The sequence below is a fragment of the Callospermophilus lateralis genome, chromosome 4, assembly GCF_048772815.1.
Source record: "Callospermophilus lateralis isolate mCalLat2 chromosome 4, mCalLat2.hap1, whole genome shotgun sequence".
In the NCBI taxonomy this organism is placed as follows: Eukaryota; Metazoa; Chordata; class Mammalia; order Rodentia; family Sciuridae; genus Callospermophilus; species Callospermophilus lateralis.
Window position 1 is genome coordinate 79,027,754 of NC_135308.1, and position 27,978 is coordinate 79,055,731.

The 27,978-nt window shown below is 38.3% G+C and overlaps 1 protein-coding gene across 2 annotated transcripts; it reads right to left on the reverse strand.

The window, feature by feature from the left end:
* Positions 1-3,506: 3,506 nt before the first annotated feature.
* Positions 3,507-27,966, reverse strand: Ybx3 (Y-box binding protein 3). 2 transcript variants are annotated; one of them, XM_076854123.2, is made up of 10 exons: positions 27,480-27,966; positions 23,204-23,267; positions 22,237-22,270; positions 19,705-19,794; positions 17,301-17,423; positions 14,018-14,224; positions 7,579-7,676; positions 5,663-5,834; positions 5,232-5,332; positions 3,507-4,070 (listed from the first exon to the last, which is right to left on the reverse strand). In XM_076854123.2, exons 1-9 carry the CDS (start codon positions 27,736-27,738, stop codon positions 5,267-5,269), a joined length of 1,113 nt encoding a protein of 370 aa, XP_076710238.1. In that variant the 5' UTR covers positions 27,739-27,966; the 3' UTR covers positions 3,507-4,070; positions 5,232-5,266. The 2 variants fall into 2 exon arrangements, with proteins under 2 accessions (XP_076710238.1, XP_076710239.1); XM_076854124.2 differs by lacking the exon at positions 14,018-14,224 and having other exon boundaries at positions 27,480-27,965.
* Between the last annotated feature and the right edge of the window lie 12 nt (positions 27,967-27,978).

A 27,978-nucleotide genomic window follows, 5' to 3' on the forward strand; every position in this document is an offset into this window, starting at 1 on the left:
TGGGCATCTAAGCTTATTGGTTCATGGGCATTGCTTCCTATGGTCAGAAGACATGTCCTGTCCACTGGATACCTACCTTATCTTGTTCTCTACGAAGAACTGACAGTATGACAGTATGAGTGTTAGGACACTATTTTAATTATTTTTAATTTATTGATAATTTAAATATGAGATTTGAGTTAATTTATATGTGATTTATATTTATAATTTTATGAAGTGCCACTTGAAATATTATTTTATATAATGGTTTTGAAGTGATAATATAAAAGTCTAGGCAGTTTGAATATCCTGCTTCAGAGCCAGATCATTTCTTGGAATGTATGTTTACCTCAATAAAATTGCTAATTTATACAAAAAAAAAAAAAACCCAAAAAACTTGCTGTGGTCAAAAGGATGGAGACAAGCTGTCAACGTATAGAAAAATATTTACACATATTTAACAAAGGACTCCATCCAGATTACATGAAGAACTCTCTAATAATAAAAACAATAAAAAGCTTAACTGAAAAATTGATAAAAGATATGAACAGACATCTCATCAGATGTCAAACAAGTGCATGAAAATATGTTCAACACCACTAGCCATTGGGGAAATGAAAATTAAATAAGTATCATCACAGAATTGAGTTAAAATGTACAAAATTTAAAGTGACAATGTCAAATGCTAATAGGAATGTGAAGTAACTGTGCCTCTCATATATTGCTGTTGTGAATGTAAAAATACACCTGCTATGTTTTCTAGCACTGTCATAACAAAATGCCACATACTGGGTGGCTTAAACAACAGAAATTTATTTCTCAGCTCTAGAGGCTAAAAGTCCAAGATCAAGGATTTGGCAGGTTTGGTTTCTTGAGGCTCCTCCCCCTGGCCTGCCAATGGCTGCCCACTTGCTCTCTATGCAGGATGTTTCTTCTTAAAAGGACACCAATCATATTGGATTAGGCCCTACCCTCATGGCCTAATTTTTACTTGATCACCTCCTAGAAATCCCTATTTCAAAAAATAGTTATATTCTGAGGTACTGAGGACTGTGGGTCAGGACTCCCAACACATGAATTTTGTGGGGGACACAATTTAGCTCCTAAAAGACACTCAAGAAAATAATTTAGGAATTTCTCAGAGTGATACACATATACATGAATTATTCCTAATGTTTCTGTTGCTCAGAAATCCTATTCTTGGAAGGTGGGGAGAAATGCTGAGTGATAATGGCCAAAATATATTTTCACATTATGTGCATGTATGAATATATAACAACAAATCCCATCCTTAGGTACAATTAGAATGCATCAATAAAAAATGTAGAAAGCAGGGGAAAAACATTAAAAATGCTATTCTTAACTGATGAGAAGTGCCTAGTCCAGGAATTCGCACAAAAGTTGCCTAGAACCCTATGTGAGACTTCATGACTTAGATCAATGCATGAAAGGATGACACTAAGGTAATAAAAGTGGTGATTTCTAGAGTTTTATATCACATGCTTCCACTCAACATCCTTTTTGATACAATATTGTCCTATGGAGGTACAAGGAGCAATCTGCTAACTAAGCTCCCTGTGTCATGGGACCAGCATGGATCTCAGTCCCATTATAGCCTCCCATCTATTATTCTGAAAATCTGGGTAGTTCTGGAACTAGCTTATCAGATAAAATAAAATGCTTTCACAAAGCCTTTTGGGGAAATCACAAAGCTGATCACTGTTATTGACAAGACCATCTAATTTTCAGATTTATATAACAGCACATATTTCTAATGAGTTTATTAAACATGTATGCTATAGCACACACATTTCTCTGAGGGCAAGAGATTTTTATTTTCCCTTTCAACTGAAACCAACTGCTAGTTCTCAGAAGCTTGAACATATGTCAGCTACTTGTTCAAAAATCCCAAGCATAAAATGCTAAATACCACTGAGAGCAAAAGAACTTTCAATAATGGTTTCTTTACAATAAACCCAACAACTCCTACATTACCATTACAATTGAAATCCCTGGGGCATAAAAGCACCCAGCATCATTCTTAGCACATGGTTGGTTTTTCAGTTATGTGGTGTTACTAATAGGTATTGTGACACCAAAAATAAGCATAACGTGCTGGCTTCAAAACACCAACCATAGTGAAGTATGACAGGTTTCTTAGTTGATGTCTGGCTATGCTTCCACACAGGTGGTCTGTATTTTTCGATGAGAATTCAAATCCCTGCTTCCCTAGTCTAATTTACTGTAGACCCATGATTACTTACATCACATTCAATTTGTGTTTAAGAATTAGACTGGTATTTACTGTCAAAGCTTAGATTCTTTCGCCCAAACTCATCACATTGTTTCATTTTCTATAGAAACAGAATAGCTCCAACACTGAAATGGATGGAAGTGTGAGGGTGTTAAAATAATAAAGTTTTCAATTGCAATTTTAAAACCTTCAATATTCAATAATAGATTAGCACAATTATTAAGAGCAATATAACAGAATATTATACAGCAAATACAAATGAGAACTATACACATGCTAACAGCAGAAAATATGTTTGGTGAGAACACACAGTGTGCCAGCAAGTTGTATGGTACATTTATATTTTAAATACTCTATACTAAAATTGCTTTAAAATGATCAGAAACAGATGAGAAATTTAGAAAAATGATTGTATCACACACAACTATTATATGGACTTTGTAACATCTATTTATATACTACCTACAATGTCTTAGGTATTATAAGCAATCTAGTTATGACTTAAAAGTATACAGGTGTCCTGGAACCACTTCCAAGCATATATCTAGAATCGGCTACATACAGATACAATACAGCAGTTTGGTGCTATAAACCTCAGACTGAAAATTCAAGAAGTTAGATTCAACTATAAACAATTATTAAGTAGGGGCTGGGGATGTGGCTCAAGCGGTAATATGCTCGCCTGGCATGCGCGGAGCACTGCGTTCGATGCTCAGCACCACATAAAATAAAATAAAAAATAAAGATGTTGTGTCCGCCGAAAACTGAAAAATATTACAAAATTCTCTTAAAAAAAAAATTAAGTGTATCTGAAGCTGTTAACACAAAGGCCATCAAACTGTCTCAATGAAGATTACTCATGAGATACAGAGCCAGGTAAGATAGTGCATGCCTATAATAAGGAGGAGGCTGAGGCAGGAGGCTCAAGTTTGAGGCCAGCTCAGCAACTTATTGAGACCCTGTAAATAAATAAGGCTAGGGATGTGCCCCTGGGTTCAATCTCTAGTATCCCCCCCCACAAAAAAAAAAAAAAAAAAAAAAGATTCATGCCTACTACCCAACTTGAACATGAACTTGCCAATTCTCAGCTATACATTTCAAAAGAAATCTAATTTTCTATGATCTCAAACTCATAACTAAAATGTATTAAATAGCCCTAATTCACCTATAATTGGCTTTGAATTTGCTATTATTAACCAAGTTAGGTGAATGAACAAGGGGAGAAGGAGAGGAAAACATACTGACATAGGAAAATATACTCCAGTTACACATCTTTTCCTTTGAAGGGTAAAAATTTTATTTTTGAGGAATTCATACTGCACATTTTCAAAGAGAGTCACATAAGAAAGCAAAAATGTTATCCTCCCCTCATCCTAGAAATAAATAAGAAGGGCATAAAATTTCTTTTTAAATCATGACACTTGTAAGTTTAGCACCAGCATCCAAAATCAACAAAAAAGGGAAAAAAAGCATTTACTATATATTTCAGATTTCTTTGGTTGGGGTTCTCCCCATGTGGTATTAATATTTCTTCTTTCAATTCATATTACCAAAACAGTAAAAACCAGGAAAAAAATATAAACCTAGTGGTTGCTGAAACTGGGGAGGTTGCTCTCTCGTACTCTGTGCAGGCATTCCCGGAATGGCAGCTTGCTGGAAAAATATGCTGACATTTTCATTTCGCAGTTGTTAGTTTCTCAAAGAATAACAGTAAACATTCTAATGTCCAAATCTTGGTTAGTCTTCCACTTTATTGCTTAGATGTTTCTTTGGTGTTGGTAAGGTCGTGGGTGTGCTTTCTGCTTTACTTTGAATGGTCATTAATTCTTTAGGTCACCTGGAAAACATTAAAATCAAACTTATAAAAGTGTCAAAAATAATCAAGTTAAACAATCAAAAGGCAAAAATGATTTTTCATAATTCTAAAAACATGTCAAAGGTACTAAACAAGATGTATACATCTTAAACAGATTTGTAAACTGTTACTTGTTAATAAAATACTTTTCTAATAAATCAGAAAAGCAGAATAGTAAAAAAATATAGAATTACCACCATGAGGCCTTAACAAATAGTTTAACATCCATAACTCTTCATATTATAATATTTTAGTGGCTGCAACATACCTCCTAATACATATCTACCATCATTAGTTAGCCTTGTCCCCAATGTCAAATTGTACATAGTAGAAAGTTGTTTCCTGCCACATTTTGGATTACTTCTTTAGGAACAATGCCTACAAATAATACTATTTAGTAAAAGGCTAAAGCCATTTCAAAACAGTTGATAAATAAAATAAAGGTCTATCAACAACTAAAAAAGAATTAAAAAAAAAAAAAGCAAGTGATCTTAAAGAAGGAATTTATAAAAACCCCATAATTTTATTTATAAAATTTTAACAATGTCTTAATAAATAACATCAGGTTTCATTATATCCCTTTTAACTAAAAACTAATGAAAAGGGCAACAAGCAAGAAATATATAAAACTCCAGAGGTGACAAACATCACAGAAAGCAGAGGATCCATAAGCCACTCAAAATTCAAGATCTCCTAGCAAACTCGGGCTGCAAAACAGTATGTGCTGGATATGTAAACCCTTTGAATGTTACAAAATACACTGTACTGCCTCAAAATAAATAATGGTTACCAAAGGAAAAAAAAAAAGAAAAAAACCAAGCCCATGTCAGGGGCTTGAAAATGATCAAATTGGCCCCTAAGTGCCACGGAAATCAGTTTTCTTAAAGAGGTATTAACAGTTAAAAGCTGTCTAGAAAAAAGTTGAATATCAACTGTCTCCATGTATACACCCCCAAAACTTATCCAAATAAGGTCAATCCCAGAGATAGTGAACCACCAAAACAATTTTCCCCAGAATCCCAATGGAGACAAGGGGTTGGCACAGATGAATCACAGAACTAGTTTAAATTTCTGCTACTACTGAGAAATCAGTGCTATTTAAAAGAAAATACCAACTCAAGACTGGGCCGCCCATGCTCTTACCCTGCTGGTGGTGAAGGTGCCTGGGGAGCTGGGTGTCACTCAGCACTGCTCTGCTCGGTGGCTGGAGCAGGGTTCTCAGTTGGTGCTTCACCTGCCTTGGTCTACAACACAAAACAAACTGTAAACTAAAATGAATCCACCCTGATGCTGTGGGAAGTTTAAAGGGTTCTGGCACATTTAAGAAAATAACCATGCAAAATTTAACTATTCATATGTATGTGAACCAAAAGATTAGTACTAGGGAAGGGTGGCTTTCAACTGGTCATTAAGCACCACTAGTGCTCCATAATATCTACTGTGTACATACAACTGCTTTCAACTCATGCTTAAAGGCAGCTTCCCTTAACATGAGAGCCCCATTCTTACATGCTAAAGTTTGACATAATTAATTAACAATGATGCAGCAATATCCCTGATGGGCTGGCTTCTACCTCTTTGCCATCTTGTGAAGGAGCATTTGGAGGACGGGGGCGACGCCGATAGTTATAGGGACGCCGGTATCCACGGCGAGCAGATGGCTGGTTTGGACCATTGGCTGCTTGTTGATTCTCTTTATCTTCAGCCTCTCCAACAGCTGGGGCAGGTCGTGGGCGAGGAGGTCCCCTAGAGCAGGAATACAAAGCAAAAGGAACAAGTGCCACAAGACAGGGATTCTCAAGAACATAGGGCTTATTGTTAAAGGTAGAAAGTGAAGTGATTAGTACTTACTGCTAGAATCATTCACAGGCCAATACAGCAAATGGAACAAAATTGTAGTTAAGAAAAAATAAACAACTTATTTCTCCATTATTTTCCTCTTTCATTTGAATACATGTTTGAGTGAACAAACATACACTGAATTTCTACTATGATTCTATCGGGTACATTTGATAGGCACTAAGGATAGGAAAATGGAAAAAAGAAGAGGGATCTGATCGGTCCTTCATGCATAGTCTAGTGGGAACTCAGGAGATTAAACACAGGCAGAAAACATTACTGTCTGCCAAAGCCAGTGCTAGTATATTTTCACACTGAATATTTAATTTCAATTTTAATTCTGTGAGCTAAATTTATAGTTAGAAAACCAACAGGTGAAGAGATAAGTATTTGCTTGAACGATTTTGAAGTGCTGCTGCTTTTATTATAGATCAAAAAAGGCCAAACATGACTTTCCCAAGATCAGGCAGTTAGGGATTACTCTAGTTGGAACACTATGAAGAGACTTTTTAAACTTTTTTAGTATTATGATTATGCCTAAAACTGTCATCTTTTGAGGAAGGAGACATAGCCTAGTATAAATTCATTCTTTCCCAATATAATATACTTGCTCTTTTTTTTTGGGGGGGGGCGGGGTAAGGGGGCTGTGCCAGGGATTGAACCAAAGGGCGCTTAACCACTAAGCCACATCCCAGCTCTTGTTGCTTACAGCCTCACTAAATCACTGAGGCTGGCTTTGAACCTGCAATTCTCCTCAGTCTCCTAAGCCACTGATTATAAACCACCATGTCCGGCACTTACTTTTCTTTCACTAAATAAATCCTTATCAACAAACTTCGAGGTACAAATTGAGTACCCCTAATCCCCAAATCCCAAACTCAAACTTATCGAGTGCTGAAACAACACTCAGACTTTGGAACATTTCAGATTTTCAGATTAGCGATGTTCAAACCTGTAAAGTTTCCAAATAGTCCAAAATCTGAAAAACTATGAAATTGGAAACACTTCTAGTACAAATAACAGTCCTTCACTAATATTAATACTAGTAATAATATCCTTTATTTGTTGAGTGTACCATACTAATTATCATAGATGAAACAGTACATTTAATCTTACTGGTCACTGTACACTTCTTAATATGCAAATTACAGATCTGGTAGCAACAAATTAACAGAGTCCAGGAACTTGCCCAATGACATACAACTACTAAATAAAACAATGCAATTTAAGTTTAGGCAATGATCCACAGCCCAATTTAATCCCACCAGATCACCTGAGTTATTAAAAATACTCTAACACTCAATTCTTTTTCATTTTTAACACTTCCATTGACTTGCTCACCAATTAATTTCTGTTTCTCATTTAACTTAATGAAATTAAGTATTAATTTATATCCCATGAAAGTTGCAGAATACAAATAGTGATTTGGTACAGCGATAACTAAACATTCTAGGTATTCAGAAGAGGAAAATTTCACATCACTATAGGAAAACACATGACTGAGTCAGACAACTCAGGCATGTGTTCAAAACAGCCACATCTTCCAAATATGTAATTAATCCACAGAACAAACCCATTGTGCCTGCATCCATTCTACTGTCACTCACAAGTCTTTGAACTGGTCATCATTATTGTGGAAAATGTTACGTACCTACGGTACCTTGGGCGATAAGTTGGATTTCTATGAACTGGTCCCGGAAGCTGTGCTCCCTCAGGGACTCCATCCTTCATCTCTCCAATCTCACCAGCCTACAGAGGGCAATGACAGCGGAAAATAAGTGTCATGCACAGAGATTAAGAATAGAGCCACAGTGTAGTTCACAAATATTTTTTAAAGTAAAAAACAAAAGTGCTTAAATGCAAAACTGGGCAGTTTTACTGAACTATTTATTATTATTATTATTAGAGGTTTGTGAGCGATAGAAAAGAAGGATTCTGGGGCTGAGGATGTGGCTCAAGCGGTAGCACGCTCGTCTGGCATGCGTGCAGCCAGAGTTCGATCCTCAGCACCACATACAAAGATGTTGTGTCCGCCGAAAACTAAAAAAAAATAAATATTAAAATTCTCTCTCTCTCTCTTAAAAAAAAAAAAAAAAAAAGAAAAGAAGGATTCAGTCCTGAGAGCTTTCTGTGTTATCTCTGGGCAGCTTAATTTACAATATTTACATTTTGAAACCTGATACATTCAAGTCTTTAATAAAATCTTATTTTATAAAGGGAAATGGAATGCCACACTTGAGCAGTGAGACTTTTTCAATTGTTTCAAACTCAGATCTACAAACTCCACAAGATGGTTTTCCCGGTAACATTAAAGGTCTCTATAAAGGTTCATCCAAATCTTATCCATGGTCTGGAGGTATATTTCAGTGGTAGAGAGGCTACCTAGCATGTGCAAGACCCTCAGTTCCATGCCAGCACTACAAAACCAAACCTCAAAACCATGCTTTCCCTAATGATTTCTTCACAGTTTTACCATCTGTGTTAAGTATAACAACTACAGAGAAAAATACCTTCTTGTAATTTATTTTAATCTGGGGAAATAAAATTAACATTCTGTATACCCTCTAGGAGGAGGAAAGAAATAAACACAAAACAACAAACAATAACCCACTGATGCTCTGAGTCTTTTTTTTTTGTTGTTGTTGTTGGTGGGTGAAGAGTCCTGGTGATTGAACCCAGGACTGCTTTACCACTGAGCCACATCCCAAACCCTTTTTATTTTCAGAGGCAGGGTCTTCCTAAATTGCCCATCTAGCCTCAAACTTGTGATCCTCCTGCCATAGTCACCCGAGTTACAGGGGTTACATGCATGCATCACCATGCCTGGCAGCTCTGAGATTCTTTACAATATAAGCATACAAATCAATCTTATTTGGCAAATTACAACCCTTCTACACTTCAAAGGCAAATACCAACCTCCGTATTTCACTAGGAAAAAAGAAATAATTAAGAAGAAAATTTCTGCATTGTTCCATGTGTATTTATTTTCTCCTCTCCTATTACATAGGTAAGTGGTTCAGGCTTGTATCTAAACCAAATCCTCTATATTCTCAGCTAGAGTATGCTAATTCTATTCATCCTCTCCTTCTCTCCCTTTACTATGTAAATTTTTTTCCTTCTTTACTCTATAAATGTCCCTTCAAGGTATATAATGCACTGAAGTACCATCTATCTTTTTTCACTTTTAAAAAATTTTTTTGAGAGAGAGAGAGAGAGAGAGAGAGAGAGAGAGAGAGAATTTAATATTTATTTTTTAGTTTTCGGCGGGCACAACATCTTTGTTTGTATGTGGTGCTGAGGATCGAACCCAGGCCGCACGCATGCCAGGCGAGCGTGCTACCGCTTGAGCCACATCCCCAGCCCACTTTTTAAATTTTGAAACAATCTCATACTTACGGAAAAAAGTTGAAGTACAGAATCTAATCCTCGGGACCCATTAAAGTTTTACCCATTAGTCTTAAGTAATATCCTTAATAGGAAACAAAAACCCCCACCTGTTTAGAATCATGTGTTGAATTTGTCTTTTTTTGTCTGGAACATTTTGTCAATCTTTACTTGTTTTTCAGGACTTTGACAAGTTTAAATATTTTGTAAAAGATCCCACAATTTGGATTGTGTGGTGTTTCATAATGACTAGACTTAGTTCATGCATCTGAGACCAGAAAGTCAGAGGTGACACAGCATTCTTCTCATTGTATCCCATTAGGTGGCAGATGGCTTCAATTTGTACCATTACTGACAATGTTCCTTTTGCTAAGTGGTAAAGGTAGCATCTGCCAGGATCTTCTGCTAAAAGTTGACCTGTTCCTCCTCTTTTTTTCTTTTTTTTTGGTACCAGGGATTGATCCCAAGGTGCTTAACCACTGAGCAACATCCCTAGCCCTTTTCATATTTTATTTTGAAACAGGGTCTTGGTAAGTTGCTTAGGGTCTCACTGAGTTGTTGAGGCTGGCTCTGAACCTATGATCCTTCTGCTTGAGTCTTCCAAGTTGCTGGGATTATAAGTGTGCACCACTGCATGGAGCCTGTTCCCATTATTAATCATTTTAAAGGGATGTATTTTCAGTCTATAAAATCTTGATCTTCAAAATTTTCAATATGGGGGCTGGGGATGTGGCTCAAGCGGTAGCACGCTCGCCTGGCATGCGTGCAGCCCGGGTTCGATCCTCAGCACCACATACAAACAAAGATGTTGTGTCCGCCAATAACTAAAAAATAAATATTAAAAACTTCTCTCTCTCTCTCTCTCCCTCCCTCTCTCACTCTCTTAAAAAATTTTTTTTCAATATGTTCATTTATTATTTATATCTGTATAGACTCATAGTTTTCCATTTTATTCAATGAGTTATATTCTGTTACTATCATTACTGGCCAATAGGAATCCCTTCAGGTTGGCTCATGTTCTCTTGACATGTCTCCAACATTCTTTGAAAAATTTCCTTGCTTTCTGGCACAAGATGTTCCAGGCTTGTATTTTATTTTCTCTGCCCTAGTTCTGAAATCAGTTGTATCACCAAAGAAACTTCTATTTAAGAGTGGTGGTAATTAGGAGGAAAATAAATAAAACTTGGGCCCAGGTATGCTCAATGCTGTTAAGAGCATTCCTACTTTCAGAACCTTTTAGTGGAAAGAACTAAAGAAATGTAGTTACCTGTATACATGCGAATATATGTAATAAGTACATAGGTGGGTGGGTGTGTAAAATAGGTAATCTCTTTATTAGCCCCACCTAATGGCTTTAGAACCAAGTTGCTGGTGAGGTAAATGGGGTAACACACCAGGGGGAACTCACCATTGTAAAATATGAAATTGTAAAACACAAAATTCTTGTCCTGATCTCATCTTCCTGGAGTCACTACCCATTTCTTTGAGCTCCTTTATAGACAAATATATTAAAATATCCCCCATTAGTACCACTGCCACCCACAGTAACCACTCCAGGAGCATAAACTTCTTTCCATTTACTATCTCAGTCCAATCAAACTTTGCCCTCCCCATACCACAGACCTCCAAACCTAATAATTCCCTCTACTGATGAACAGCATCTAAACACATATCTTTCCTAAAATACTTGCTCTGAGGTTCCTTCCCAATGTCCTTTGCCAGACAATATCCCTCATCTTCCTAATCTTTATTACTATATGTCCCAGACTCAGTCCCAAGATCATTTTCTCACCTGCACTCATAGTTAATCTCATCTTGCTTTATAGCTTCAAGCATTTTATGACTCCAAATTATACCTGCAGTCCCATGTTTGCCCTTCAGAGGCTACCTCTAGCTTGGCGCATGATCTTCTTTGGTAGCTGAAAGACCAAGGTTTCCTTAGGTCTTTTCAAACACCACTCAGAGAGCTCCAGAGAGTTTGTCAACCTTAATACTAAAACTACACAGGGTCTGGGTTGCTTAACACCTCGATTTTGCTGAGGCTGGCTTTAAACTTTTGATCCTCCTGCCTCAGCCTCCTGAGAGACTGGGATTATAAGTGTGCACCACCATGCCCAGATTGAATGTAAATTGTAACACAGGGGAAAGATCTCCAAATTTTTTTCATCTTTCCCCCCAAATCCAACCTTTTTCAATATTCCTACATTTGTTCAGGTAAAAAAAAAAAAAAAAACCCACAAAGGTATTGTTTGTTCCTTATAACACACATTTATTTTTAAAACATGTCCCAATCCTGACCACTCACTCCCACCTTCTACTGCCAGTCTCTAACCCAACCCACTACTATCTGTGCTTTGGGAAATCACAGTGGCTGACTTCTGCTGTAGTCTCCCATAGTCTGGTCTCCATGAAACAGTCCAATAACTACCCAAGAATTTTTCTTTCTTTTCTGATCAGATCCCTCTTCTGGCTTCTCATCATATTTCAAGTAAGACAAAAGTCCTTTACTGTGCTCTATCAAGGTGCCCAATTTCCCCTAAGATCTCATACCTACCACTCACACCAACCACAAGCCTGCCTTTAGTTTCCTGAATAAGACAAAACTGCTCCTTCTTCAAAAACTTTGACAAAAACATCAATTAATATTTAAAGCATAAGAGTCTAGTGGAATGAGAGAAAAGGAAAACATGAACAATTTAAATCAATTTCTACCACCTCTTAACAACATCACCTTGGATAAAAATGTCAGTTTTTTCAAAAATATTCAAATCTTTTCATTTGCAAAAAAAAATTATATATAATCTATGTATATATGGAAACCACTGCCAATTTCATAAATCTAGACGTCTATTTTAATAAGGTAGAGAGGACAGAGTAAGAACTGATTCCACACATCTGCCACTTGGTAGATGCCAAATAATGTCACTCCCTTTCCTTCAAATATTTTCTTAGGTGATAATAGTTGGTATTAGCTCAATGAGTCTACTTAATTTCCAAACATGTAGTTATTGTCTTTAAAAATGAAATCATTTTAGTTACTTATAGATCATGCTATTTTGTGTTCTGAAGCCTAACATAATTGTTACTGACCTGGATACCATCATTTCCCCTCACTGCACCCAATAAATTTCATAGTATTGTATACAGAAAGGAATGTTGTATAAACTTTCTATTTATCAATAGCTTTTAACATCCTACATATCAACCTATACTTTTAGCATATTACAGTGACAACCTTGAAATGACATAATTATAAGGAACTTGGGAATTTTCATTTGTTGCTCTTGATTTGACTTTAGGAAACTTGTCACTTAATACCCAAACTTGTTGCAATGTATAGCAAAGAGGTAAAAAGGGAAAATTGTTGAGGATATCTAAGATGGCTTCTACTTCCAAAATGGAATGGGTGAAAAGGTCAGTCTGCATTAAAAACAAGCACATGCAGCTAGATTATTGAGAACAAGCACGTATGTTCAACTAGCATCTGCAATGTTCTACAGAGCATTAAGGAGTCACTTTGCTGGAATCTTTAATTCCTAAGGTTAAATATACTTTTTTTTTTTTTTGAGGTGCTGAGGATTGAACCCAGGGCCTTGTGCATGCAAGGCAAGCACTCTACCAACTGAGCTGTATCCCTAGCCCCTCAATATCCTCCTTTTACAATGAATGGAAAATAATACTATATTCTCATAAAATAGGATATGTGTGTGTGTATATAATGGCAATAATAATAACACACCAAAAATATAGATATTATAATCTCACAATCTCAATTTTTCCTGTCCTAATTTCCTAGAAGCCCACAGTTGCCCTAAAGAAACCTACTATGTCTCATGTACCCAAGGTCTCCATATATGTAAGTCTGCTTGTTATTTTTAGCACATTTGTCAGGGGCAGCTGTTGAAGAGTAGAAGGGAAAAAAACAAGAAGCAATGTAGAAAGAACACAGTCATGCATGATGGGATAGGAGTTGCAAAGACCAGACAGAACATAATGTTCAGTCAAAACATTTTCGAAAGACAGGGAGAGGAAAACCCTAGGACACAAAGGAGGAAAAAGTAGCTAGTGATAAAAATATGACACTTTACCCCTGGTTTTCCTACTTCCTGGAAAATGCAAAGTTGGTTTAAGAACAGTGAATTCATAACATTTCTACTAATAATATTGTGTAGTTTTTAAAAAGAGAGAATAAAACATCCAACAACTTCTATTTTGTTAGTTTTTTTAAAATCAGGATCACCTCATATAAATTTGGTATTTTATAAGTGTTTTCTATTGCAGGCATAATGTTGCATGCTTTATATGACTTGGTCTGTAAAATATAGCTTTCTTGAAACATCACAGATCATAAGCAGCAGTGGTAAGATTCAAATTCAGATCGTCTGTACCTTTGGAGTGCGAGCTTGTAAACATACTACCTGTATCCCTACTTTCTCTTTATTTTTCCTATAAACCAGAAATGCTACCCTACCTTTCTATTACAGGCATAGCTCATGTGGTTGTGCTTTTAGAGATGTTTCTAGAATCAATGCTCTGAAAAAGCCCAATGAGGGCCTTGCCTCAGCTTTCGTAGCATCAGGAAGCCACAAGCAAGGTTTTATTTCCAGCTCTTGGCGTTGGAGGAAGAGGAGGAGGAGGAGGAGGAGGAAGAGGCAAAGAAGGATGGAAGGGTGAGGACTGCTGAGAAGTTCCAGGTGCAATTTTACCTGCATTCTGTTGGGATGGGGAAAGACCCGTGAGCGACGGTCAAAGGTCTGTCCCACGTGGTAAGGCGGGAACCGCCGCTGCCGGTACTGAGGGCGATACTGGGGGCGGCGCAGCTGACTCCGGGCCCCAGAGAACTGCCCGTCAGTGGCAGGGGGGTCAAATCCTTCACTGCTGCCGCTCCCTTCCTCCTCCTCCTCCCCAGCGTACTAGCGAAGCAAAGAAACAGAGGTTCAGAGGAAGTTTCAGCAAGAGAAGGACCAAAGAACACCACACTTAGGATGATTAACACCAAAAGCAGAAGGAAAAAAAAATATATTCCCAAAGCAATACAATAATCCCTTTCAATATACAGACAAAATGCATTTAGCCCAAGTTATCATGGGATTCCCTGGGATAAATTACATTAAGGTTAAAGTAGATCTATGCAGATGAAACACCAAGCAGAAAAGCAAGAGCAATAAATCTGTAACAAATTTCATAGTCCTCTAATTAGAATGGGTGACCAGCTGACCAACCACCCAAAGGACATCTACACAATTTGTAATAATTGGCTCATTTAAATATGTCTCTTCCAACATTTACCATCCATTGGGACAAAGGGGAACATCAAGAAAATCTACATTTTTATGATATTATGAGAATACTTTTTTTTGCAGTACTGGATATTGAATACAGGGACCTTAGCTATATCCCCAGTGCCCCTGCAACCTTTTAAAGCTTGAGACAGCATCTCCTTAAATTGCCAGGGGTTGCCTTAAATTTGCAATCCTGCCTAAATCTCCCAAGTCATCAGGATTACAGGCATGCGCCACTGCTTCCAGCATGAGCCTGTGTAACCTAAGAGGAATATTTCCTAAGATGCTTCTCAAAATGTGGTGGAGTCTTTGAAACCTTCCAAAGTCAGCAAAATCAAAATATCCTCATACTAAGGTACTATTTTTCTTTTCTCCATTAATCTCTCATAAGTGACTGGGTTTCACAGGTTACAATGACATGCAATCTATGGGCAGACAAATACAGAATAAATGAGAGTTCACCAATCTATTAAACTATACAAAGGATATGTAAATGTGTAAGGCAAGACCACTCCAATCATAATAAATGTTAGTTACATTAATGTATAATGAGTTATTTTAAATTTAATTTCTAACATGATTTTGTGTGTGTGTGTGTGTGTCGGGGGATACTGGGGAATTGAACCCAAGGGTGCTTTGCCATGGAGCTACATACACCCCAAAACCTTTTTTTATTTTGAGAAAGGGTCTCGCTAAGTTGCTCAGGGAGGGCCTCACTAAGTTGCTGAGGCTGGTCTTGAACTTGTGATCCTCATGCCTCAGCCTCCCAAGTCACTGGAATTACAGGCATGTACCCCCACACATGGCCTAACAGTATTGATATAAACACACTTTAACTCTAGGATCCTCAAAAAAAAAAAAATCTAAGTGCATAAATAGATCCCAAAACCAAAAGTTTAAAAACCAAGGGACTGCTTTATATTTTTAGAAATATTAGTTTTAAAATATTTTAACAAATATTACTATTTGTCATCACCATTTCTAAATAGACCCCTATTAATAAAGGGAACCATTTTACATTTTTGTTTACGTTTTAAATTACTATATCACATCACCATTAAAAAATTAAAAAGAACTTTACAATAATAATAAAACCACCTGTGTTGACCATACTCGACAAACAATGAACAAGTTGTCAATATTTAGATATTACAACAGAAAACTTCCACTTATAAATACTTGGAAGAATTTCGAAATTTTTATTTCTAAGTATTTTTTCTAGCTTATGGAGGAAAAAGTCTTGAAAAAAAATTTTTACTTGACAATTTTTCTGGCACTTTTACTTCTGAATCAACTAGGAGTCAATTTAATCACAGATAGAGTTCTGTATCTGAAATGAACTTGTAAGTTAACATGAGGCAGTAAACTGCTACTATAGCTCATTCCTACCACAACAATCTGGCTAATTCTTAAAAATCAAGTACAAAATAAAAGAAAAATATAGGAACAAGTGAAACATCCTAACAAACATGAGGAAAAAAAAAAATCAATTTAGCCAGGGTGTGAATATGATAGAAAAAGAAACAAAAGCATTTAAGTAGAAGGTATGTCAATTCTCAATCTGCAGGTTTTGTTCTGATATTTTTCTGAAGTTTCTTTGCAAGATATAGGTAGCCCATCCTGTGCTCACAAAACACCCTGAGTTTTATTCTATGGTGTTGAACCTTGGTTCTTATTCTAAAAAGATAAAAATCTAGATAATTTTATTATCTCACATTATCAATTCATAATAAACTCAAATCTAATAAGGTCTTTACAACCTTATAAGGGTTCTTTATGCAAGTCTTGAGACCACCCCTTTAAATTCAGCCTCCGTAGACAGGGATCAATCTAAAGAACCAAAAACCTCATTGCTTCTTCACTTTAAAATAGTAATTTTATATTCATAATCATTGTAATTTGCATCTTGGCTTTCTAAAAATATTTTATATATTATGATGCATTAAATCTCTACATAGAGATTTGTTTTATATATAGTGTGATTTTTAATTCAATAAATAATCAGTTTACCTGTGTAAAATAAATAAATAAATAAATAAAATAGTAGCAAAATGTTTCACTAAGTAAAATAGTTTAACTGAGAAAAATCACATTTTGTGGCCAGCACTTTTGACTGCCTATTCTCTAACTATTCATCATTCTTCCTTGCTAACCAAATACTAATTTTCTTTGAGGTCAACAGTGTCAGTTTCAAGTAAGGAACAACAGATTTTAAGAGATGGGTGGCAATCCCATCCCCTATGCCAGCAAATGCCACGTGACTAGGTTTGGCCAGAGGAAAGAAAAGAAATGAAGATAAAGCCTTTATAATCTTGGCACTGCCTACTTTTTAAGTCTCCTTATTACAAAAATGTCTGTTACTTGCAGCCAAATACATCCTGATAAAACTGCTAACCGGCAAGTTTCCAAGTGGGGGAATCACTTGTCTTGCCTCCAGGAGAATATAAGACATTTGTTTCCATTTCATTAAGTGGTTTTGTTTTGTTTTTGTGATACTGGGATTTGAACCCAGGGCAACTCCACTACTGAGCTACATCCCCATCTTTTTAATTCTACTTTTGAGACAGGGTCTCACTAAGTTGCCCAGGCTGGCCTGAACTTGAAATCCTCCTGCCTTAGCCTTCCAAGTCACTGGGATTATAGGGGTTTGCCACCACAACTGGCTGAAAAAATTTCCAATCACTAATTAGAAACAGATTCAACATACATTACGGGGAGGTCCACGGCGTCTGCCATAGTAGCCACGTCTATAACGGCGCCGATCAGCAGCATATCGACTCCCTTCCACAGGAACCCCATCTGGGCCAGTCACATTGGCTGCTTCAGCACCCTGAGGAAGAAAATGAACAGACAACCTCCAAATAAATATTCCTCAATGGTAGAGAAATGAGATAATATAATCTTCCTAAAATGCTGAAACTTAGGTTACCCCAAGAAGTACCAAGAGAATCCCTACTCAAGTAGCTCTGTGCAGCACTGAGTTATTTAATTTTATTCCAAGACAGGGTCTTACTAAGTTGTCAAGACTGGCCTTGAACTTGATCCTCTGCCTCAGTCTCCCAAGTAGACAGGATTGCAGTGATGTGCCACACCAAGTCAGCACTAAGTTACTGAAAGTAAAACTTCTCCCACCTTGGCACCAACAAGAAAGGATCTTTGATTAAGTAAAACAGTCTCCACACAAGCAATTCCTCTTTATACCTTCCTATTGTGCTTGAAATAGATAAGCATTCCTATCTCAGGAGCCAAAGTATAAAATAATGCTTCAAAAATGTAAAAGTAAAATTGTAACAAAGGACATTAAAAATAGCCTATCAGACTTTATATGCATGTGGAAAGGGCAGGTGCATGGGAGTTAGTCAATCAGTTTATCATTCATTCGGCTACTATGATTCCCTGTCACAGCAAATTTACAAAAAGACTACTGATTAAAATCAAAACATGAGGAACATTTAGTAGTATTCTAATTAAATAAATAATGGCATAAAAAAATTCTTCAAGATGACCCATAGGCTTTCTGGATTGACAGCCTCTGAAAAAAACATGGCTATCAAAACACCTCAGTTTTCTGAGACCCAAAGAAAGAAGAGTGATTATATTCAATGTGAGCCTTCTTTTATTAAGAATAAAATATGCTTTACTATATATAGTAGTGCCTACAAATCAATCCAAAAACTTTAGTCTTATAAATTTTCTGCCCTAAAGCATTTTTTCTTTCTTTTTTTTTTAGTACCAGGGATTGAACCCAAGGGTGCTTAACCACTGAGCCACATCTCCAGCCATCCCCAGCCATTTTTATTTTGTCGAGACAGGGTCTCTCTGAGTTGCTAAGGTTGGCTTTGAATTTGTGATCCTCATACCTCAGCCTCCCAAGCAGTTCGGATTATAGGCGTGCACCACTGTGCCAGGCAATTTCTATTTATTTTTAATGCCATGTAACAAATTATAAATATTTGGTTCCAAAATCAAACGGGCATTTTATAAATTGGGGGAAATTAGCTTCTTTCACAATCAGTGTTTATCATTTTTTTAAAAAAAATATCTTTATTTTATTTATTTTTATGTGGTGCTGAGGATCGAACCTAGCATGTGCTAGGCAAGCGCTCTACCACTGAGCCACAACCCCAGCCCATTCATCAGCATTTTTTTTTTTTTTGAGAGAGCGAGCAGACACAACATCTTTGTTTGTATGTAGTGCTGAGGATCGAACCCGGGCCGCACGCATGCCAGGCAAGCGCGCTACCGCTTGAGCCACATCCCCAGCCCAGTGTTTATCATTTATTAAATAAAATTTTTAAAATGTCTTATTTAATTTTCTGAAGAATGTTAGGTGAAGAGAGACACACCTGTAATCCCAGTGACCTTGGAGACTGAGGCCTCAACTAAAAGATGCTGCCTCAAAAAAAAAAAAAAAGGCTGAGGATAGAGCTCAGAGGTAGAGCACCCCTGGATTAAATCCCTAGAACTACAAAACAATAATAACACAAAGAATGTAATGACATTTAATAATGAAAAATATTTCTACTTAAGCCAGGCTCAGTAGCTCAAGCCTATAATCCCAGGTACATGGAAGCCTGAGTCAGGATAATCACAAATTTGAGCTCAGCCCGAGCAACTTAGCAAGATTCTGTCTCAAAAAAAATAAAAAATAAAAAGAGCTGGAAACACGGATCAATGATAGAGCATTCCTGGGTTTCATCCCCATTATCACCAAAAACAATTAAAAAATAAGAATGTACTACTATTATTCCTTTCATTTATTTTTATTTTCTTGGTACCAGGGATTGAACCCAGGAGTGCTTAACCATTGTGCCACATCCCCAGGCCTTTTTCTCTTTGTTTTGATACAGAGTCTCACTAAGTTGCTTAGAGCCTCCCTAAATTGCTGAGGCTGGCTTTTAACTCATGATCCTCCTGCCTCAGTCTCCCAAGTCGCTGGGATTATAGGCATGCACCACTATGCCCAGCTGCTACTATTATTTCTGCTTAAAAGTCACTTACTCCTCTCATACAAAAAAATCCAACAAATATTCATAGGAAATCCAAAGGCCATTTTTTATGCCACAAAGCTATATGCCAGTATAGTTTGTAATGCAACCACAATTTCTCACCTTTTCTCCTTCAACCACATCAAACTCTACAGTTTCTCCATCTCCTACACTACGCAGATATTTCCGTGGGTTATTCTTCTTGATGGCAGTCTATCAAAAAAACAAACATTGCATTTAAGATGTATTTCAATATTAAAGCAAGTTCATCACTATCAAATTTACAGATTGAACCTGATTGAAGCAACTATTGTCCTATTATTACTATTATCATTCTTCTACTACTCTGAATCTCCAAAACAACAAAAACCTTACAAAACTACAGTCCATTATTTTCTTGGTTTATTGTTCTTCAAAATTCATCTTGGCAAGTGGATTAAAGAGAAATACATAGTTATTACAAACTTGTTTTGCTCTGATCATCATCATATTGGATAGATTAGTTACGTCAAACCATTAAGCTTCAAAAGTCGAAGTGCAGCTTCATACACACAAGCACAAATTTTAGGTACAGATGCTCTGTAGACTAGACAAAACTGTAAATGTTAAAAGAATGTATAAAATGTGAACATGTGGTGGGTGATGAAGAACAGAAAAAAACAATAAAAAGAAATGCCAAGGAGATAAATATTCCTTTTTGGGGGAGGCATTGGGGGGTACTGGAGTTTGAACTCAGAGGTTCTTTACCATTAAGCTACAACCTCACAAAGTTGCTATGGCTGGCCTTGAACTAGCAATCCTCCTGCCTCAGTCTCCCCACGTTGCTGAGATTACAGGCATGCACCACCTGATAAATATAATTACTTCAGGAATCAAAATATTAGTGATAATCTGGCATCTCCCCTGCCATCCCATTTTGTGGATAAGGAAATGCTGGGCTGACAATTAAGTGATTTATCTGAAGCCACAAAGCTAACAGCCCTGATGGGGAGAAGGCAGTAGAGAAAATTCAGATCCCTCTACTGTACCTGTATGAAATTCATTGAATATTTTTCCCATCACTTCATTCACTTGATAATTACTCCCTACAGGTTTTCCAATAACTCATTAAAAGCTTAATGAAGATGTTATTCTGCCTAAATATCTGCTTATGAAAAGGCCCCTTTCCCTTTTTCAATCAATGAAAGGGAGAGAACATTTCTCTTGCAACAAATTTCCATTTCTTTGGCTGGTATCCCTAAACAGTTAAAGGGGCTCTGGAGTTTGCATGGAACTAGGTCAACCTTATTTTATAAAGCGATTAGGCATGTGTAATCCGGCCCTTCCCCTACTCTGAGTAGGAGGCAGAGGGGGGGAAAAAAAGATTGAGCCAATAGGGCAGAGACCTCACCCACAGAGGAAAAAAGGCAGCTCAGGACAGGATATCTGCGCACGCTGCACGAATGTTCAGCCATCCCAAAAACAGCCCCTCCCTACCGGCTTGTTCCCTTTTTCCTGTTAAACTGGGCAGGCCTCAACACAGAGGTGACTCACCACACAACCTCATGGGGCTGGAATCAGGTCATAAACTCACAGGCAAATAAGCCGGCCACCAGCACAGAGAAACTCCTTTACTCTAACAGTCACTGAATGGAGCTCTTACCCAGGAATGTCTATGAACCTCCAGATATTACAAGTGACACTTTATTTTCAGTATGCTATACTGTATCTCATCCAAAAAAAAAAAAAAACTACTCAAATTATCTATGTAAAAATGAAAATATATCCAATCAAGCAGAAATATAAAGGATAGAAAAACCACAACCAGAGAGCTTTTCAGATACTGCTATCTCCACAAGCAAATTCCATCCCAACACATACACAAACCTAAATAGGACACAAAAAATACAGAAAACCAGATGCTTGAGACCTACAGGTAAATGCACTGGCATTTGGTACCTACTGCCATACTACATGAAAAACACTTATTTCAGGCAATTCACTGAAGGCTAAACATACAAAAAGAATAGCCAACATAGGTACAACTTCTCTGTATTTTAAAGCAAGTATTCTAGGACACATAATAGGATAAATAATATCCTAGTCTAATAATGTAAAGAAAGAAAGACAGCTATAGCAGATGCCCCTCTTGTATATACCTCAGCCATTTTCTACATTTCCTTCATAAGAGAAGGTGGATCTTCTGACTTGGACATGTGCTAAGCATGCTTATATTAATAGGAGAACTGCCTTGGGAAATTGGAAGTTTTCTCACATCTTGGATACACACACTCCAACCATCTGATTCACTGTGCTGTTTACCTCAAGTTATAGGAGCTTTAACCAACACCCATGCAAAAGCCAGATGATTGCAGTCAAACACTGAAGAGAACCCGCCCTGTAAGGAGAATAGGGCTAATACAGAAACAGAACGGTTTTTGCTAAGGGTGCAGGCTTTAAAAAACTGGTTCAACTAAACTACTCCACTCATCTGCAAAATTAAAACTGAAAAATAATTAATGATGGGACAGGAGAGTTTATCTGCACTCTTAAAATGTCTCAAACACAGAAAGAGTTTAGAATACAATAAGTTGTAGGATTCGCTTCAGAGAAACAGCAGCAGTTTATAAACACCCTTCCTCATACAACATACATAATATTTACAATTCCTCTTACCTGATGTACAAAAACATCTTCTTTGGTGTCATTTCTGTTGGGAGACAAAAACTCACCATTAGAGGTACTAAATATGTGGATAAACCTAAAGAACAATGTATCATGACTTCAGATCTCAAGACCTTTACAACATAAATTTTTGTGTATCCTCTAAATTTTGACACCTAGAATCCATCCTCATTAAAAACTAACTCTGCAAAAATACCCATCCTACCCTTCCACATTACCACAGTGCTAAAGCCAAACACAGGACTCAACATACAGAAACATCCCTTTCCTCTCATCTCTTCCTAAATCACATGGTATGTAACCAGAGCCCCAGATTTTCCTCCCAGCAAAAGCAAAGCAAGACAGTCAAAAGGACAGGGCACAGCTGTGAACTAGGCTCTCCTTACACTGAAACTTAAAACAACCTTCCCACCACTCCACCCCACCCTACCTCACCAAAACAGACAAAGAAGAAACTAGAAGAATTTGTGTAAAGAGGGAGGGATGCAGGAAAACTACAATGTTCTATTAAAACATCTTAATTCTCAAGAGCTTGGTGTATCCTCAATCCTGTATGGTTATGAGTTACCATACTTTAAAGAAAACTAGTTTCCTCTGAGGACCTGGACCAGACCCGGGTACAGATCCAGCTCAATTACTGTTACTGACTAGTGTGTGACCTAAGGAAAGTTGCTTGACCAGTCTCAGACTCCATTTCTCCATCTGTGAAATTATGGATACTCATTTATTCTTCCAATTTCTGATGTTTTTCTATTAATGATTAGACACTTTGAAATCAGTTGTTAGTGCTCTAGACATATTTTAATTAAAATTCAATGACCAGTTGCTTAAAAATGAGAATATAGTGCTTATAAACCTTAAAAATGTATACAACCCATTAAAAGTATGGTAAAGGATTTATAACTGCAGGTGCTACAACATAAGTGTAAATTTAAAACACAGATGTACACATACGTACCGATTTATAAATCCATATCCATTTCTGACGTTGAACCATTTGACAGTGCCAAGGACTTTGGTGGCTAAAATGGAATTAAGCAGATAAATTATATCTGACCTACAAAGAGATAAAGCTTATATCACTAAGATCTTGATAACATTATACAAAACCTAAACATACCTGAGTAAACCATTAACAGCTTAATTCCAAAATAAATTAGGAAAAGAAAATGGAGCAAGATATCATAAGGAGTTACTTTTCAGAAAACTAAACCTTTCTTCTTTGTTCAACTTTTCATTAAAGTTGTAAGCCAGAGTGGTCACAATTCTACACAGTAATTAAATTCTGCAGTAATTAAAAATTAAGAAAATGTTGGGAGAAAAAGTGCTGCTTAAGATTCAAATTCCAAGTATTAATGCAGAAAAATTCAGTAAGTGTGAAAGAGGAGCAACCTTGAGGGGGAGTGTAGATAAGTGAATGACCTTACCACACCATTTTCAGACTTGAAACACTAAATAAACCTGGATAAGAAACCCCCTAGTTTATTGTTACTAGGCAGTCTATAAAACAGTCATCTTCTAGTCAAATGGGAGCCTACCAGGAGTCAAGAGTATTAATAGAACTGATGCTGTCTCAATCCAGTTCTGTACTTACCACCCTGAGACATGATGTAACAGGCTTTTCAAACCACAGTGAATAATTCTGGCTGTTTCATAGTTTACCCTCCTCTCTTCAGTAGGTGGGAATTAAACTTGACATTTTCTATAAAATCCCCCTTTAACTTGATTATTGACTCTACATTCTGTCATGAGCAAGACCATTTCTATAGAATGACAAATTTTAGGTTTAAGAGAAAAAGATCTAAACAAATTATTAACTTCATGTAACTGTATTTTGTAGATATTTACTTTAACTATTTTAAATATTGTTCTTGGAATCAGTTGAGAATGTCAAATTTAATGCCTCTAAGGAAATACCTATGTGTAAATTCAGGAAATGCATAAAGAATTATCTAGATTCAATGAAACAGAACCTGACAGAAGATTACAATTTAAAATAAAAGTAGAGAATGGAAGTAACAATTAACATTAATCCAAGCTGCTGCACTATAAAATAAATAATAAGGCTTCAGTTTTTAAAATTCAAAACTAAAATAGTAATTAGAACTTGCTACGTTATGTTGTGGGCAGGGTTAGTTCTGAGTTGTTAGACTGCTAAGCTTGATATTTTAGCTTTTTTTTTGGGGGGGGGGGTGCAGAAGTCATTCAGCCCACATTGACTAAGCATTCTCTAGTGCAAATTCAAATCTTTAGTTTGAGGCCATTCTAATTAGAGCAGCCAGGAAGAAAAAACATTTGATTTTTCAGATGCAAATGTACAAAGAGGCCAGTTTGATAATTTTTTTGGGCTTCTTTTCATTTGCTCAAAAATTAACAACCTAGAAAAATAAAGATAAGGATTCTTAATTCAGCCAGGAGTGATGGCACTCAGCAACTTGGGAGGCTGAGGCAGGAGGATCACAAGTTCTATGCAAGCCTCAGCAACTTAGCAAATCCTATCTCAAAATGGCTGGGGATGTAGCTCATTTGTAAAGTCAATCCCAAGCACCCCCACCCACAAAAATCCAAATTCTATCACTATTTCCAAGGACTTTAATCAAACAATATCATTCACTCTTTCTTAAAACCATAATTATAAACATACTTCATATATGCAAGGGGAAGAGTGTTACAAAGCGGGGCAACCTTGAGGGGAAATGTAAATGAAGTTACTATAAGGCTTCCATAATGTACAAGGAAGCTTTATTTCAGCCAGGCATGGTGGCCCAACCCTATAATTCCAGGCACTAGGAGGCTGAGGCAGGAGGACTGCAAGTTTGAGGACAGACAGCCTCAGCTATCAGAGAGGCCCTTGTCAGATGCAGTGGCATACCTGTAATACCAGCAGCTCAGGAGGCTGAGACAGGAAGATCAGAAAGCTCAAAGCCAGCCTCAGCAATTTAGTGAGACCCCATCTCTAAATACTGTATTTAAAAAGGGAAGGAGGGGAGGAGTAGGGTGGGGGAGCATGGGAGGAATAGATGAATTCTAGATAGGGCAGAAGGGTGGGAGGGAAAAGGAGGGTGCAGGGGATTAGCAAGGATGGTGGAATGTGATAGACATCATTATCCAAAGTACATGTACGAAGACATGAACTGGTATTAACATACTTTTACACAACCAGAGATATGAAAAATTGTGCTGTATAAGTGTAATAAGAATTGTAATGCATTCTGCTATCATTTATTTTTAAAAAATCAATAAAAAAAAGGGAAGGAGATGTGGTTAAATGCCTGGAAGAAAGAGAAAGAGGCCCTAAGCAATTTAATGAGACCCTAAATCAAAAAATAAAAAGGGGTGGGAATAAGTACCTGTGGTTTTTAAATCCCAAGTACCAAAAAAAAAAAAAAAAAGGAAGTTTTATTCTACCCATGTAAATGTTTTCCCAGGACTATGTGCTCTACAAACTGCTGAAGTTAAGGCCAGTGAAAAACTAGAATTAGAGAATCCAAGAACAGATATCCATTTCAGTCAGCACTGTGTCTAGCACATTTTGGGCATCCATGTGTTTGCTTGGCAAAGGACAGAAGATGGCAGAACACACTGGACAGAGAGAAACAGTGTTGAAGTGTCATGTGGAAGGCTGTCCTTCATTTTGAGACAGTTTGGATCTAGCTGGGGGAAGATAAAAGACTTCAGAGTCCTCACCAGGGGATCTGGTAGGAACAGAACAGTAGTTGGTAATTGATACGCTTTCTTCATCTTTAAGGATAATATCTGCTTTCCTTATTTAAGAAAGGTACAGGATTAAATGAAAAAAATGCAAAAGCTTCTGTTGAAAATAGCATATTATTAAGAACATAACAATGCTCTGGATGACATGAGTGTCTCTCCCGCAAATTTTGCATTGGAGGTGTTTCAAAAAATACTCAGTGGAAACAATATCATAATTATAATATTAATAGATTTAAGTTTTTTTTTTTTAAGTCCAGCATAAAAAGAGGGTTATTTAATTTCTTAAACACAGGTTATACTCTGCATGCTGTTTGGCAGAAACTTGACCAAAAATTCTTGGATAAAGAAAAGTGATCTCCAAGGTGGAGAACACTAAATCCTGTTATCTTTCTTTGCATTATTGCCTCTACTCTCTAATTGGGAGGCAAGGCTCAGAGAAATCACACAAACATGCCCCACCCAAAACAAGGAAAAACTTTTCTGAAGCATCCTACACCATCTGTTAACTTTCCTGTTTCAAAGGGTGAATGCTATGCGCACACACCCTTCAAGTGAGCTTATTCACCACCCACCTGCTTCGCAAGCCTGTTTAAAGCCTCACTCAGGGCGTTTCTCAACAGATGAGAACACTGAAATATATGACAAAACCAATAACCATCACAAAAACCCTTTCTAAGTCTCTGCCCCCCAGATCTGAACTTCTCATCTTCCTGTTTCCCTTCCTAAGTCACAAGTCCCAAGGTAACCGTGTTTTGAACAGACGTCATACCCCACTTCCGACGAAGTTTTTTCAGCTGCTACACCACGTGCGTTCCCACAGTCCAGGAAGAGGGAAACGTGTAGCGATTGGTGAACACTGAAAGGCTCTTTGCATCAGTGGGCACACAAGGGGGAGGAGGACGCGAGACCAAGACCCAAGTTTCCCAGGGAGGATTGCAACATCTCTTTGCCGGCATGTGGCCGACTGAAGCATGGCGTCTTTCCCAAGCCCATGTGGGAAGGGCGTCGGGGACAGACACCTGAGCCTCCGCGGCAGTCTTTCCACTTTCCTCTCCGCGTCTCTTTCTGCGCCTTCTGCGTCCCCAAAGGAAATGCTGTCCTTTCCGATATACTAAGCAAGAACTGTCCAGGGCCCACGTGTCTGTCGCATCACTACATCCACAAGGATCCCTACCCCGGGTCTCATTCCCCAGATGGACTCCCCTTTTCTTTTTGAATAAAAGCATTCTCTACTAGAAGAATGAGTGGCAGTGCCCGCTTGTGTAACAGAAGTTAAGACCCCAACTTGGCCGTTCGGACTCAGGAGGAAGGTGCAAAGGGTCGCGTGGAGCGCAGGGCGCGGCGCGCTCACCTGGCAGCGCCTGCAGGGCCAGCGGCAACCTGCACCGGGGCGAGGGGACCCGGAGTTGTCAGCCTCACCTGACTCGGTGGGAACTTAGCGGGAGCTGCCCACTCGTGCTCGGGGGCCGGCCGCCGGCCTCCCCACTTGGAGCAGCACCGACCATCCCACGCTGACTCACCGAGAACTTTTTTCTCCGCGTCTTCGCTGCCGGCGGTGGCTGAAGAGGCGGGGGCCGCGGTGCCCGTGGCTGCCGGGGCCGCGTCCCCACCGGGGTTTCCTGCGACGAGGGCGGCAGGCGCAGGAGCCACGGCCTGGGGCGCGCCGCTGCCCACAGGGCTCTTGGGCGCGGGGTCCTGGGGCGCCGCGGCGGCCGCCTCCGCCGGAGCCTGCGGGAGGGTGGTGCTGGTGGTGCTGGTGGCCTCGCCCGCCTCGCTCATGCCGCCTCCTCTGCTCTCACTCGGGCACCTCGGTGGCGGTTGGTCGGCGGTTGGCGCGGCTGGTGGTCGCGACGGCCGGGCTCGCTCTCAGGGAGGCCGGTGCGGATCTCGCGGCGCAGGCGGCGGCGGCCGAGGGGGCGTCTCGCGGCGGAGGCGGCTCGAGCTGTCGGGCTGCGCGCTCGCGCTTGGGCTCCTCGCTGGATCTTACTGCCCCAAAAATGGCCCCGCACAAGTTTTTCT